At 46.3% G+C, this 15,744-nt stretch overlaps 1 protein-coding gene across 2 annotated transcripts in view; it reads left to right on the top strand.

Annotated features, from left to right (window-relative positions):
• Positions 1 to 15,744, top strand: part of aqr (aquarius intron-binding spliceosomal factor) — a 117,477-nt gene that overhangs the window by 56,407 nt on the left and 45,326 nt on the right. For both annotated transcript variants that reach the window (XM_072484459.1, XM_072484468.1), the window contains 7 exons: positions 1,645 to 1,823; positions 2,235 to 2,402; positions 3,025 to 3,194; positions 5,485 to 5,726; positions 7,387 to 7,530; positions 15,278 to 15,347; positions 15,594 to 15,704. In XM_072484459.1, coding sequence (XP_072340560.1) covers positions 1,645 to 1,823; positions 2,235 to 2,402; positions 3,025 to 3,194; positions 5,485 to 5,726; positions 7,387 to 7,530; positions 15,278 to 15,347; positions 15,594 to 15,704 — 1,084 coding nt within the window. The remainder of the gene's footprint in view (positions 1 to 1,644; positions 1,824 to 2,234; positions 2,403 to 3,024; positions 3,195 to 5,484; positions 5,727 to 7,386; positions 7,531 to 15,277; positions 15,348 to 15,593; positions 15,705 to 15,744) is intronic.

The raw sequence follows: 15,744 nt of genomic DNA, 5'->3' as shown, positions 1-15,744 counted from the left end.
GAGGCGGAGGAAACCCCGGTGGAGGAGCTCAAGGGCAAGTGGGAGGAGGAGCTATGTGATGGGTTGGAAGCGGGTCTGTGGGCAGAGGTCCTGGGCAGGGTTAATTCCTCCTCATCATGTGCCAAGCTGAGTCTAATTCAATTTAAGGTGGTCCACCGGGCACACATGATGGCAGCGAGAATGAGCAAGTTTTTTTGGGTAGAAGATAGTTGTATGAGGTGAAAGGGCAGCCCTGCAAACCATGTCCACATGTTTTGGGCATGCCTGGAGCTTAGAGAGTTCTGGGAAGGGTTCGCGAGGGCAATGTCCAAGGTGCTTAACACACGGGTGGTGCCGAGTCCAGAGATGGGCGATCTTTGGAGTGTCAGAAGACCCGGGAGTTCAGGGGGCGAAAGAGGCTGAAGTCTTGGCCTTTGCGTCCCTCGTAGCCCGGAGACGGATTTTATTAATGTGGAGGGACTCGAAGCCCCCGAGTGTAGAGACTTGGGTTAACGACGTGGCTGGGTTTCTCAGCCTCGAGAAAATAAAGTTTGCCTTAAGAGGGTCTACGCTAGGGTTCTCTCGGAGGTGGCAGCCATTCGTCAACTTTCTCAGGGAAAATTAAAATGTCAGCAGCAGCAGCAATCCGTGGGGAGGGGTGAGTGCTTCATTGGGATGGTGTGGGAAGATTGAGTCGCGTGGGGTAATGTCTATTTTATTGTTATTGTATATTCTCTTTTTACACTATGTTAATGTTCACTCTAGTTTGTTTTGTTACTATAGGTACTAAAAAATTCTGCAAAACCTTAATAAAAATACTTTTTTAAAAAATTTAAAAAAAGAATCCCTACAGTGCAGAATGCGGCTATTCGGCCCATTGGGTCTTCACCGGCCCTCCAAAAGAGCACCCTACGAAGGACCACTCCTCCACCCTATCCCTGTAACCCCACCTAACCTTTTTGGATGCTAAAGGGCAATTTAGCATGGCCAATCCACCTAACCTGCACATCTTTGGACTTTGGGAGGAAACTGGTGCACCCGGAGGAAACCCACGCAGACACGGCGAGAATGTTCAAACTCCACATTGACAGTTACCCATGGTGGGAATTGAACCTGGGTCCCTGTCGCTGTGAGGCAGCAGTGCTGACCGCCGTGCCGCCCAAAAGATTTACTTTAAAACAGTTGGCAGTAGTTGAGTCCTTTTCCTCTATGTTTCCAAAACCTTTTTTGAAATTTGTCTGCTTCATATTTTGCCTTTGGAAACGTCACTGTAACTGGAGTACAATAAAAGCATTTTTTTTCAACAACTAGTCCAGTGTTTAAAGTAGATTTAAATAAGCCCCCAAACTAATACGTACTGTTTGTTTAGGAAAATAAATTTGGTGCGGGTGTTTTTCTTCCATTGGATCAAAATTTTAAAAACTGTTCAAATCTTTTACCCCTGTCATTCTTTTAATGCGCGCTTTACATAGATATTCTAAAATACATCTGGGACCACAACACTTTCTTAAGCTACTTTTGTTGCCCGCTGTTATTGAAAATGATTTATTAAAACCATTTTAAATTGTATAATATTTTTATGGGACTATTTTCTTACAATTCATGTTAGATCATTGACTTTACTGTATTTTGGTTGGATCATTAATTTGGTTAATTACTTCTCAGGCAGGGGGAGTATGGAGGAGTTGTATTTGGTGGCTGGGCTCGAATGGCACAGCCTATTGTCACTTTCTCCATTGTCGAAGTAGCTAAACCAAACATCGGTGAGAACTGGCCAGCAAGAGTCCGTGCGGATGTAACCATCAACTTAAACGTTCGATATCAAATCAGAGCGGAATGGGAAGGTAATGAAGGGTATTTTCTGTTTTGCAGAGGGTATTGTAACTTCTCTTTTCAAAACATTAAGTGGAAAAGTAATCTTAGTCAGAAGGCAATTCTAGATTCTGAAAGATTGATTTGAATCATCCACCGATAGGAAAGAAATCTAAAACCTGAAATTGGGTTGTGCTGAATAGATCAAAGATTTCTTGTACTTGTTTAACTAGATTATCTTGCTTGAATCTGTGACAACGGTTCTAATGTGGTTTTGGGTACACTTGCACTGTTAAAAGTGTCGAGCAGAGTTAATACTCTCGCTGTTCTAGAAAGTTGTTTGTTTGGTCAATTCGAATAGCAGAGTTGTATGCATTAAATAGCCGAGTTGTATGTATTTTTCTTGCTTTCTGTGTTTATTTGTTGCATTTTCAATTTTGTAGCACTTCGCAAACACGATGTCTGCTTCCTTATAACTGTTCGACCAGTATTGGCTTACGGCACAAAGTTTGATCGAAAGCAACCATTTGCAGAGCAGTATGGGCTTTTCTTTGTGCGAGGATGTGAAATTCAAGGCATGCTGGATGAGAAGGGACGGGTCATTGAAGAAGGTATAGTTTCATGTTTTTGATTGCAGAATAAAATTTATAGATATATTTTTTTTAATTAGCCAGTATGTATCTTAAGCACTAATGGTGTCCTTTATATTATTTCAATTCAGTTCAGTTGGGCACATTCTCACCTCTGAGTCAAGAGTCAAAATCCCACTCCAGAACCTGTGCACAGAATCTAGCTTGATACTTCATTGCAGTTCTGAGAAGTGCTACATTATTGGGGATGTTTACCGGATGAGATGTTAAACCCATGCAGTCTGTATGATCAGATGGATCTGATCTAAACAATTCCATGGCACTCTTCAGAGTAGAGAAAGGAGTTTCTCCCAGTGTACTAACCAATAGGAATCCTTCCAATACCATTAAAAGAGATTACCTAATTATTTCTCACCTGTTTGTTGGAGTATCCGCTGGCAAGTTGTTTCGTGTGTGCGTCACACAAAAAACCTCACCATGGGAAAAGTACTTATTGCCCATGAATCACTCCCAGTCACCTCAGGATGTGAAAGGAGTTATTGAGGCAGATGTCCTCTGTTGAGCAAGTATATATTTAAGGCTGAGAGTAAATCACTGTGTTCCTAATTTAACTCCCACTGATTATTGTGCTTCCCTTTCACAGGTCCTGAGCCTAAACCAAAGCTGAAGGGAGACTCACGAACCTACCGAGTGTGGCTGGATCCCAACCAGTATCAACAAGATATGAGCTTCTCCATTCAGAATGGGGCTGAAGATGTCTATGAAACGTTCAACATTATCATGAGAAGAAAACCTAAAGAAAATAATTTTAAGGTGAACATAATGCGATTTGCAGAAATGCAGGATTCTGCATTTAAAAAAAAAAAAAAAATTTAGAGTATATTTTTCCAATTAAGGGGCAATTTAGCATTGCCAATCCACCTACTCTGCACATCTTTGGGTTATGGGGGTGAGACTCACGCAGACACGAGGAGAATGTGCAAACTCCACACGGACAGTGTCCCAGGGCCAGGATCAAACCCGGGTCCTCAGCGCCGTGAAGCAGCAGTGCTAACCACTGTGCAACTGTGCTGCCCCCAGCATTCTGTTTTACACAATCAGCAAACTAATATTCATTGGCAAGTAGAAAGAATATTACTGGACCAGTTATCCAGAGAATGAGAATTTAATTCTCACCATGGCAGTTTGCGAATTTGAATTCAATTTGAAAGGGCACCTATCAGTCCAAGTCTAACCGTGAATCTTTCATATTCTCAAAACCCTGCTAATTCTGATATCCTTTAGGGAAGCTCTGTCCTGATTTGGTCTGGTCTATATATAATTCCAGTCTTATACCTCGGGTGTTGACTTTTAATTGGTTTGGGTAGCTACTTATTTGTATCAAACCATGAGCAGGTCAAGAAGAAGGTCGATCACGAAAAGGCTTCTTGAGCAACCAGAGATGGCCAATAAATGCTGTCCATGCCATATGCAACGTCATCCTAAGAATGAATTTTTAAAACATTACACTCATTCCCAACTTGACTCACTCCCCTCATTCCCCACCCCTCGCTGATGCCATCACAAGGTTCACGTCCACAAAGGCCGAGAAACTCTTGTTAATGTTATGGCATGCATTTTAATGTCATCAGCCATCCAGCCACCACGTGATCCCTCCAGGAGAGCCCTCTGAGCAACCACATGGGAGTTGTTCTACTTACAAGGGGGCTGGGGGTGAGAGAAGGTCGTTCCTATGCGTGCAAGGGGTGAGAGGAGATCGGTGTGAAGCCCGCGGGGGGAGGATGCCTGTGAGGAGTCGGGGGCCCATTCAGTTTCTGTGCTGATCAGGGTGGGGCGCCTATTAATTATGGCACCCTGATCTCTGTGGAGCCAGCCTTGCCTGCTCTATCCAGCCCCACCCTGCCAGAGTGATGGCTTAAACCCACCCACTGATTTTCTTCTCTGAGGCTCAAGATCTGGAGTGAAAACTGGTCTGAGCTGCTGGAGAGCGACACGCCGGTTTTCAGCCTGAGCCTGACACGTTGAAAAAATATGGGAAAATTTCACCCCAAGCCTCTTCATTTCAGAATGGGATACACTTTGTAATTTTGAGTAAATTAGGAGTATAGTTGTGTATGTTTAACAAAACACTGAAACAGTCTCAATGTTTATTCAGTTTAGCAGTAACTTTACATTAATCTGTAATTGTTTTTAATATTTCAAATATTCACTCCAAAACAGATTGGAGGCTAAATAGCCTTTGGAACCTTGGTTCCGGTGTTTAATTTCAGAACATTTTGTATTAAAAATCTGGTCTTAAATAGTCATCAGAGCAACCACTTCAATTTAACATAGAAACAAACTACTGCAGCTGCTGGATATCTGAAATAAAAACAGAAATACTCTGGCAACATCAGTGGAGAAACAGTTAATGAATTGGGTCGCCAACACCTTCTTCAAAGTTCTGTTGAGAGGTCATTGACCTAAAATTTTAACTCTGTTTCTCTCTCCACAGATGCTAGCAGACCTGCTGAGTATTTCCAGCTTTGTGCATTCATTCAGCTTTAGCAGACCCTTCGCTGTGCAATCATTGACCACCCCATACTGCAAACTGCCCCAAGAACTTAAAATTAAATGACTGTGGCTGTTATTGTAAGCATAGTCTGTGTGATTGATTCTAAACGTTTTTATGAATATCAGTGCCCTGACTGGAATTTCCCAGTTGCCCTTTTGCATGTCGAATTTTTTTTTTCCAGATAAGAGGCAATTTAGGGTGGCCAATCCACCTACCCTGCACATCTTTTGGGGTTGTGGGGGTGAGACCCTGGCCAATCCACCTACCCTGCACATCTTTTGGGTTGTGGGGGTGAGACCCATTCAGACACTGGGAGAATGTGCAAACGCCACACGGACAATGGCTTGGATTGAACCCGGGTCCTCACCGCTGTGAGGCAGCAGTGCTAGCCACCCTGCGGCCCTTTTTGCATGTTGAATTGACGGTTAGAGACAGCAAAGATTTTGATTATAACTCACCTTTGAATCAGAATTATTTTTGTATTTTACAATACTTCACTGCTGTAGCTTTCATCTGGATTGACCGGTTTCAAATGAATTTCATCCTCAGGCAGTGCTGGAGACCATCCGGAATCTAATGAACACTGAGTGTGTCGTCCCTGACTGGCTTCACGACATTATCCTTGGATATGGAGATCCAGGAAGTGCTCATTATTCTAAAATGCCGAATCAGATTGCCACACTGGACTTTAATGACACCTTTCTCTCTATTGTACACCAGAAAGCTAGTTTTCCTGGGTGTACTATTAAAACAACAACCACGAACACTGCTCTACAGAAACCTCCCTTCAGGTAACAATGCCATGATATGAAGTGACATGTGCAACCTTTAAATCAAATGAAATCTTTCTATTTTCATATCTGAAAGGTGAGGTTTTGATTTGATTTATTATTGTCACACGTATTAGTGTGCAGTGAAAAGTATTGTTTCTTGCATGCTATGCAGATAATGCATACCGTACATAGGAAAGAAGGAGAGACTGCAGAATGTAACAGTCATAGCTAGGGCGTAGAGAAAAGATCAACTTAATAGGTCCATTCAAAAGTCTAATGGCAGTCGGGAAGGTGGGAGTGACTGCCCTTGACATCAAGGCAGCATTTGACGGAGTGTGGCATCAAGGAGCCCAAGAAAAACTGGGGCCAATGGAGATCGGGGGTGGGGGATGGAACTCCACTTGTTCAAACCATTCTTGGCACAAAGGAAGATGGTTGTGGCGGTTAGAGGTTAATTAGCTCTGCTCCAGATATCATTGCAAGAGTTCCTCAGGATAGTGCCCTAGGCCCAACATCCTTCAGCTGCTTCATCAATGAGCTTCCCTCCATCATAAGTGGCGGCGTGCAGTCACCTGTGAACAATGTTCAGCACCATCGCGACTCCTCAGATAATGAAGCAGTTCATGCCCAAATGCAGCAAGACCTGGACAATATCCAAGCTTGGGCTGACAAGTGGCAAGTAACATTTGCGCCACACAAGTGCCAGGCAATGATCATCTCCAACAAGAGAGGATCTAACCATTATCGTTTGACATTCAATGGCATTACCATTGCTGAATCCCCACCATCAACATCCTGTGGTTACCATTGACCAGAAACTGAACTGGAATAGCCAGATAAATTCTGTGGCTACCAGAGCAGGTCAAAGGCTAGAAATTCTGCAGCAAATAACTCGCCTCCTGAACCCCCAAAGCCTGTCCACCCCCTACAAGGTACAAGTCAGGAGTGTGATGGAATACTCCCTCCTTGCCTGGATGAGTGGAGCTCCAGCAACACACAAGAAACTCGGCACCATCCGGGAAAAAGCAGCCTGCTTGATTGCGATCCGTTCCACAAACATTCAATCCCTCCACCACCGCGAAGTGGCAACAGTGCATACCATCTTCAAGATGCACTGCAGGAACTCACCAAGGTTCGTTAGGCAGCACCTTCTAAGGCTATGACCACTACCATCCAGAAGAACAAGAGCAGCAGATACCTGGGAAACCCACCACCTGGATATTCCCCTCCAAGTCACTCACCATCCTGACTTGGAAATATATTGGCATTCCTTGGCTGTCACTGGGTCAAAATCCTGGAATTTCCTCCCGAACAGTACTGCGGGTGTACCTACACTACAGGGACGGCAGCAGTTCAAGAAGGCAACTCACCACCACCTTCTCGAGGACAACTGAGGATGGGTGATAAATGCTGGCCTAGCCAGCGATGCCCACATCCCGTAAATGAATAAGAAAAAATATTTAGATCTTTGAGTGTTGTGACATATTATTTGGTGCAGATTATCATCCTTTACATACACCTTGTACTTAACATTGCATAGCATAAAGTCACCATAATGCTGAATGTTTTTAATAGAAAAATATAATGGCAGAATGGATCTAGGTAATGAAAAGTACAAAATGATTTTGCCATGACCAATACGAGCATTCTCTTGCCCCCATCCCGCTCTAAACTTTAGGATCACAATCCCTGTACAGTATGGAAAAGGCAAAAAGCGAAAAGGGGAGAATGTTGATGAAGGAAATGAAGAGACTCAAACTTTAATTGTTGAACCGCATGTGATTCCAAACAGAGGACCGTACCCATACAACCAGCCCAAGAGGTAAAGGCAAAGTGTCTTCCTATATAATTTAGCTGTGTGTATAGTTTACCTGTGAGTCATTGGGCTATTTTAGATTACTTTTTCAAACAGTGTACAGTTTTACCTGGAGCTGGTGTACTTGGTCACCATCTTTGTCCACTCTGACACGGCGTGCTTGGCCAGCTCCCTGGGCAGCAGCAGGTGCACAGCAGTCTGGATCTCCGGGAGTCTGATGGTGTGCCGCTTGTTGTAATGAGCCAGGTGGAAAGCCTCACACACGATGCACTTGGAAATGTAAAAATGTCATTGACGAATGAGTACAAGATGCTCATGGCCATGGAGGAGATGCCGGTATAGGAGTGATTGGATTGAATTGGATTTATTTATTGTTACGTGTACCAAGGTACAGTGAAAAGTATTTTTCTGCGAGCAGCTCAACAGATCATTAAGTACATGAAAAGAAAAGGAAATAAAAGAAAATACAAAATAGGGCAACACAAGGTATACAATGTAACTACATAACACCGGCATCGGGTGAAGCATACAGGGTGTAGTGTTAATGAGGTCAGTCCATAAGAGGGTCATTTATGAGTCTGGTAACAGCGGGGAAGAAGCTGTTTTTTAGTCTGTTCGTGCATGTTCTCGGACTTTTGTATCTCCTGCCCGATGGAAGAAGTTGGTAGAGTGAGTAAGCCAGGTGGGAGGGGTCTTTGATTATGCTGCCCGCTTTCCCCAGGCAGCGGGAGTTGTAGACCGAATCAATGGATGGGAGGCAGGTTCGTGTGAGGGACTGGGCGGTGTTCACGGCTCTCTGAAGTTTATTGCGGTCTTGGGCCAAGCAGTTGCCATACCAGGCTGTGATGCAGCCAGATAGGATGCTTTCTATGGTGCATCAGTAAAAGTTGAACTTGCTTCATTACTTTGTAGATGCAGGTGGAGTAACTCTCCTTCCTCGACTTCCTCCCTCCTCCTCTTGCTGCCCTTCATTGGCAGATTCTTCTGGGCTTTCCTGCTTTGTTCTCGTCCGGCATGGTCAGAGTAAACTGCAGCCCTAGAATAGCTTCCAACCAATTTAATTTAGTGGACCCTGCTGCCCATGTTCACTAATTTGCATATGCCATTTACAGCGAAGGATGTTGTTTGACCCTCAGCACGGTCAAATTGGGGTCAGAAGCCTGCACTGTGTGGGGATCAGTCACACACCAGTGATTTTCTCCAATGCAGCCAATTAATGATGAAAGGGCAGGCTCACTATCCAGTTAAAGATGGGGCAGCACGGTAACACAATGGTTAGCACTATGGCTTCACAGCGCCAGGGTCCCAGGTTCGATTCCCGCTTGGGTCACTGTCTGTGCGGAGTCGGCACATTCTCCCCGTGTCTGCATGGTTTTCCTCTGGGTGCTCCGGTTTCCTCCCACAGTCCAAATATGTGCAGGTTAGGTGGATTGGCCATGCCAAATTGCCCTTCGGTTAGATGGGGTTGCAGGGTTACGGGGATAGGGTGGAGATGTCGGGTTAAGTAGGGTGCTCTTTCCAAGAGCTGGTGCAGACTCGATGGGCCGAATGGCCTCCTGCACTGTAAATTCTACGATTCTAAGGATGCCTGGGTTGTCTCTTGAAGTTGGAGGGTCAACAAGAGGCCGTCCAACTTGGAAGCAGCAGCAGGATACAGGTTAGTAAGGGAGAGGGGACCCCACGGTGGAGGTGACCTTTGCCCAACTTTTCTAAATCTTCCATCTACAAAATGGCATGAGCAGCGGGCCACCATTCTGGAGGAGGAACCCCCGCATTCCATGTCCACCACTTTTGAAGCCAAACAATTTGGCCCCCTATTTCACTCTGGTCTCTTGAGTTGGTCCAGGGGGAACTGTCGGGGCCTGAATTTGTGTCACAACGAAGAAGTCATATCGGAGAATACTTTAATTGGGAACATACTCACTCGTCACCTCTTGATCTTACTTAAACCTCCTGTTCTAAAGCAGCACATGCTTGGAGTTGGTGGCGAAATAATTTTGCAAGAGAAAGAATACATTGGTATCAGAAAGATGTTTTGGGTAGTAATGTACCATCAATGATGACAGACGAGAGTCGGAAGAGTAAACTGTGGCTTTAATCAGCTGCTGGCAGCCGGTCCCAGAATGAGGGCAGGGCTGGAGGTTAGCCACCTTTATATTTGAGCCTGAGGGGCGGAGCCAGCAGGGACAAACTCAGACATGTAACAAACAGTAAGAACAGTAAGTACAATAAGTAAGAACAGTAAGTACAATATAAGACAGTGGTTTACCACAGTTAGTGTAAAATGGAAGGAAATAAGAGAAGTAGAAACTTGCATTCATACATTGTCTATTGAAGTCCCAGAAAAATGCCCCAGATCCTTCACATCGGAAAAGCTGCGTTGTACAGTTATTATTAAGTTGGTAAATTCAGCCATTATTTTGTATACAGGTAAGTTCTACAAACAGCAGACGGGTAAATGACTAGTTGATCTGTTTTTAATTATAGTGTTAGTTAATGGTAAAGTATTTGGACATTGTACCGGGAATTTCTTGTTTTTAAATAAGCATTTCAGAATATTTCAACTGTTGCAGAATCTGGGGCACATTTTTATAGGTGCATTGCTTGATACTTTGTCAAAACAAAGCTGTGTCACACTTTAATTTAATGTGGTCTTTAGCCCTGGTAATGGGTTCCAACTTGGCTGTATGTTACTAGAACTATGATGGTACACAGCCACAATGCCAGGTTATGTATTATTAGTGAAATTCTAGTGAATACCCGGACAGCTCCTCAGACAAGATTATGTCCCTGTTTAAGGTCACCCACTACTTTGAACAAGTGGAATTTACCTTATCAGCAATCAACTGCATTAAAAAGTCAAAGCTATCAGAGAGTAGAAGGAAACATTTCAGACAAGCCTCCGACACGGCCACAAACATCCCCCACCTTGCCTTGAAGCCCTCCGCTGGACCCCTTAATTTGTACTTAATCTTTTCCAACTGAAGAAAGTCATACAAGTCCCCCAACCAAGACGCTACCCCCGGTGGAGTTGCTGACCGCCACTCCAACAGAATTCTTCGACGGGCAATCAGAAGCGAAGGCCAGAACATTGGCCTTCCTCCCCTCCATCAGCCCCGGCTTCTCTGATAACTCAAATATCACCGCCACTAGTGGGTCCAGCTCAATCTCCTCCCCCACTATCCTTGTTAGTGCTGCAAATACCCCCCCCCCCCCAACTTTTCGCAGCCCCAGAACATACGAGCATGATTCGCTGGTCCTCGTCCACACTTCTCACACTCGTCTGTCATTCCCTGGAAGAACCTACTCATTCTTGCCGGAGTCATAAGTACCCTTTGTACCACCTTGAACTGTATCAGGCTCATCCTTGAATACAAGGAGGTCGCATTTACCCTTTGTAATGCCTCACTCCGTGCTCCCCAGTTTATCTCCCCTCCCAGCTCTCCTGCCCGCTTCTCCTTAATCTTCACTTCCTGCTCTCCCAGCCACCCATATACGTCTCCGATCCTGCCTCCCCATCCATAAGCAGCAGTCGCTCGAACAGGGTGTACTCGGCAACCTGGGAAACATTTTCCAAACCTTCCGCGCGACGTTCCTTACCTGCAGTAACCTAAACTCACTTCCCCTCGGGAGCTCTACCCTCCCCTTCAGTTCTTCTATACTGGTAAACTCTTCTTCCAGGTACAAATCCCTCACCTTCTCCACTTCCTATACATTCCATGTGTCGCTCATTCCCTCGCTACCGGAATCCCCAGGTATTATCTCTGGCCATCTTAAATGGCATGCCCCCCTAGATTGGCTCGCCGATCCAACTCGTTCATCGGGAACACGGCGCTTTTCCCTACATTTAACTTTTATTTTGAGAACGTCCCAAACGTCTCCAACAGGTCCATGATCCTCTCCATGCTCTCCAGCGGGTCCGAAACATACAATAGTAGTGCCTCCGCATATAGCAACACCCTATGTTCCCTTTGTTCCCTCGCCACTCTGTCGACCCCCTAAGAGCCATTGCCAGAGACTCTATAGCCAGTGCAAACAGCAGCGGCAACAGCGGGCATCACTGCCTTGTTCTCCTGTGCAGTTCAAAGTTCCGTGAACCCATGTCATTGGTCCGCATACTCGCCATCAGTGCCACATATAACAGGTGTAGCCATGCCACAAACTTCGGCCTTCCCAGGATCTCAAACAGGTAGCGCTTCTCCACCTGGTCAAATGTCTTCTCAGCAGCCATGGGCACCATTACCTCCGGTACCTAAACTCTTAACTGGGTCATGATCACGTTTAACAGCCTCCTTGTATGACTAGAAATCTGCCTGCCCTTTACAAAGCCTCCGCAACCACCCCCGGGACACAAACCGCGACCAACTTAGTCAGTGCTTTCACATCCGTATTTAACAACGATATGGGCCTAAACGACCCACATTTTGATGGATCCTTCCCCTTTTATGGTATTAATGTGATCATTGCCTATGTCATCGTCTCTGGCAGCTTTCACTTCTCCAACGTCTCATTAAATGCCCCAAGAGGTGCAAGGTTCGTCGCAAACTCCTTATAGAATTCCGGCGGGTAACCATTGGGCCCAGGGCCTTCCCCAACCTCATACTCTTTATGTTATCCAATACCTCCCTCAGACCCAAGGCTCCTCTAGCGCCTGCCTTTTCTCTTCCTCCAACTGTAGAAACTCCAGTTCGTCTAAGAGCCGTCCCATGTCCTCCTCTTCACCCCCCCCGGGTCTGCCCTGTACAGCTCCTTACAGTAATCCCAAAACACCTTGTTTATCTTGCCCGACTCCGACACCACGTCCCCTGCCCCAGTCCGTATCTTCAATATTTCCCTGGACATGACCTGCCTCCGTAGCTGATGCACCAATATTTGAATAGCCTTCTCCACGTATTCGTACTGCACCCCCCTTGCCCTAAGCAGCTGTCCTACTACCCTCCGTGTTGACAACCAATCAAATTGCCCCTGTAATTTATTTCCTCCTCGCCACTCCCTCCGTGGTGGGCACCCTCGAGTACTCCCTATCTACCTCCACTATCTCGTTCATTAGCCGTTCATATTCCACACTCTCACAATCCTCATGTGCCTTGAACGAGATAATTTCCCCTCGGACCACCACTTACAGCGCTTCCCAAAATATGGCCGCCGACACCACCCCCGTTTTGGTTCAATTCTACATAATTTTTAATCATAGCCCACACTTTATGACAAAACCCTCTATCTGCCAACAAACCTAAATCGAGCCTTCCCCCGGCCACTGCTCCCGTCCCGATCTAAGCCGAATCTCCAGCCAGTGGGATCCATGGTCCGAGATTACTATCCCCGCGTATTCTGTCCCCTCCACCCCAACCAAAACCTCCTGGCTCACCACAAAAAAGCCGATTCTTGAATATATCCTATACACATGTAAGAAAAAGGAATACTCCCTTCGTCCTGGTTTCTTGAAGTGCCACGGGTCCACCATGCCCATCTTTTCCATAAACCCACCCAGCTCCTTTGCCATTCGTATTCTACCCAGTGACCTGGGGCTTGACCTATCTACTCTCGGCTCTGGAACACAATTAAAATCTCATCCCATAATCAACTGGTGCGTGGCCAAGTCCAGGATCACTGCCAGCAACCCCCTCATAAAATCTACATTGTCCTAATTTGGTGCACAGACATTCACCAGTACCACTGGCGTCCCTTCTAATACCCCACCCACCATAACATATCTCCCACCCAGGTCCCTCACTTCCTTCGCGCTCACAAACCGCATTTTCTTGTTCATCAAAATGGGCACCCCATGCAACTTTGAATCAAACCCCAAGTGGAAAACCTGACCCACCCATCCCTTCCTTAGCCTAACCTGGTCCTTCAAGCGAAGGTGTGTTTCCTGGAGAAAGACCACCTCCGCTTTTAAACTTGTTAGTTGCGCAAAGACTCCAGATATTTCACCGGTTCCTTCGAGCCCACGCACGTTCCATGTTAACTGCCTTGCCGGAGGCTTACGCCTCCATTCCCCTCCACCATCTGCCATCTTCCCCTTTCGGCTCTACCCTCGTTAATTTTACCCTGTACCTGGCCCATCCAAGATGGTCCCTTTCCCTACCCCTGACCATGTTTCTTTGCAAACGTGCTGCGTCGCGCTCCCACCACCAATGACCATGTCCACCTCTCTCGGCCCCCCCCCCCACTTCCGTTCACCAGCATTACCTGCCCGTGTGGCAACTCCTGCCCAAAGGCTCTGCCTACTGACTCCCCCACCCTCGCCTCTTTGTTCTCTGAAGAAGGCTCCCTGCGGACCACACCTTCCCCCACCCAGACAAAGACTAATCTCGAACCACAGGTCACCTCCCCGAAAGACAAACAAAAAGAAGAAACACAGCCCCAGGTAGCAGGAGGGGGGCTGGGGACAGCCGTCCCCTGACAAACCTTTCACCCCTGCTACCTTTGTTGACCCAACAGTAAAAAGAAGAAAAAACCCTCCACATCGGAGGAAAAGACCCCCCCCCCCTACCCTCCAACCCCCAGTCTACCCGTATTCTGCATTACTCCAGAGTGCCAGCACCTCCGTCTCCCCAAATCCTTCAGTTCTCCCCCAATTTATGCTCCTTGATAAAATCGTTGGCCGCTTCTGGGGTCTCATAATAGTATTCCCGGCCTTCACGGGTGACCCATAGTTTCACCGGGTAGAGCACCCCAAACCTGATCCGCTCGAGATACAGCACCGCCTTAGCCCTGTTGAAACCCCGCACGCTGTTTTGCCAGCTCAGCTCCAATGTCCTGATATATTCGGACCTTGTTCCCATTTGCAGTTGCACTTCTCTGTGGCCCACTGCAGAATCCTCTCCTTCTCCACAAACTTATTGAGCATCACAATCACCACCCGAGGTGGCTCCCCCACTCTAGGCTTCTGCTTCAGAGACCTGTGTGCACTGCCCACCTCCGGGGCCTTGACCAACACCTTCTCCGCCACCAGCCCCGCCAGCATCCTCGAATCATACCTTGTGGCACTCGTACCTTCCACTCCTCCAGGCAAGCCCACTATCCGCAGATTTTGCCTTCTCGACCTATTTTCCTGCTCCTCCACCTTTGCTCTCAACGTCTTGCAACAGCCTCCAATGCCACCACCCGATCGCTGTGGTTCAACATCACCCTCTCCGATCTGCAACCCCTGTGTCTCCAAGCATTTCTCCACCCTCCATCGAGCCCTTCAGGGGTGCCACATCCCCTTCGATGGCCTTCGTGCGATCCTCCTGCATCTCCTCCATCTGCTGGCGGAATTCTTCCTTGATGAAGGCCATCAACTGTTCCATCTGGGGCTTTGCTACTTGCATTAGCCCTTTCCCTTCCGCCATCTTCCAATGACTGCTGCGCCACAGGTCCCTTCCAACTCCTTGGCCAGATCTTTCACCTTCTGCCAGGTTTGGTAACCAGCAGACATACCACTCCCAGGGGTTCAGTTACACTTCTCTGTCGAATTTGCACCCTATTTTGGGTAAGAAGTGCTCTTTTCTACACCTTTAAGCAGCAGCTGCCCTGTGTGCGGCCACTCACACCATGGGCGCCACCAGAAGCCTCCACAACCAAGACTTTAATGATGAAAGCTTATATTGAAATATAGATGATGAGGTAACCTAGGAAGTTGTGAGCCTTGAATGTTTGGCCATCAGTTCATTAATCAATAAAACATGTTTTTCTCTTGACATAAATATGCATGTTGCTTATAAATCTATTCTCATGGGTATCTACACTTTGGTTTTAATTGCAGAAACACAATTCAGTTCACGCCTACACAGATAGAAGCAATTCGGGCTGGTATGCAACCAGGCCTAACAATGGTAAGAGCATTTTGAAACTTTCAGCTTTTACTTCCTAATTTTTCTTCCAATCTTAACAAATGTCTGTGGGGCTATGTTTAATGTTGCCTAAGCAAAATACTGTAGATGCTGGACATTTGAAATTAAAATAAGAAATTGCTGGAAATACTCAGTAGGTCAGGCAGCATCTGTGGAAAGTGTTTGATGCTACTCTAGTTGTTGTTTTTTATTACTGTTGTTCTTTAATGCGGTGTTTCTGTGTTCTAGGTAGTCGGGCCACCAGGTACAGGAAAAACTGATGTAGCGGTACAGATAATTTCCAACCTGTATCACAACTTTCCAGAGCAGAGGACTCTCATTGTGACCCATTCCAATCAGGTACATCAACAATAAGCATGCTCAATAATCTACTAGATTA

The sequence above is a fragment of the Scyliorhinus torazame genome, chromosome 2, assembly GCF_047496885.1.
Source record: "Scyliorhinus torazame isolate Kashiwa2021f chromosome 2, sScyTor2.1, whole genome shotgun sequence".
NCBI classification, from domain to species: domain Eukaryota; kingdom Metazoa; phylum Chordata; class Chondrichthyes; order Carcharhiniformes; family Scyliorhinidae; genus Scyliorhinus; species Scyliorhinus torazame.
The sequence above is the reverse complement of the archived record's forward strand: the minus strand, read 5'-3'. Positions and strand labels throughout refer to the sequence as shown.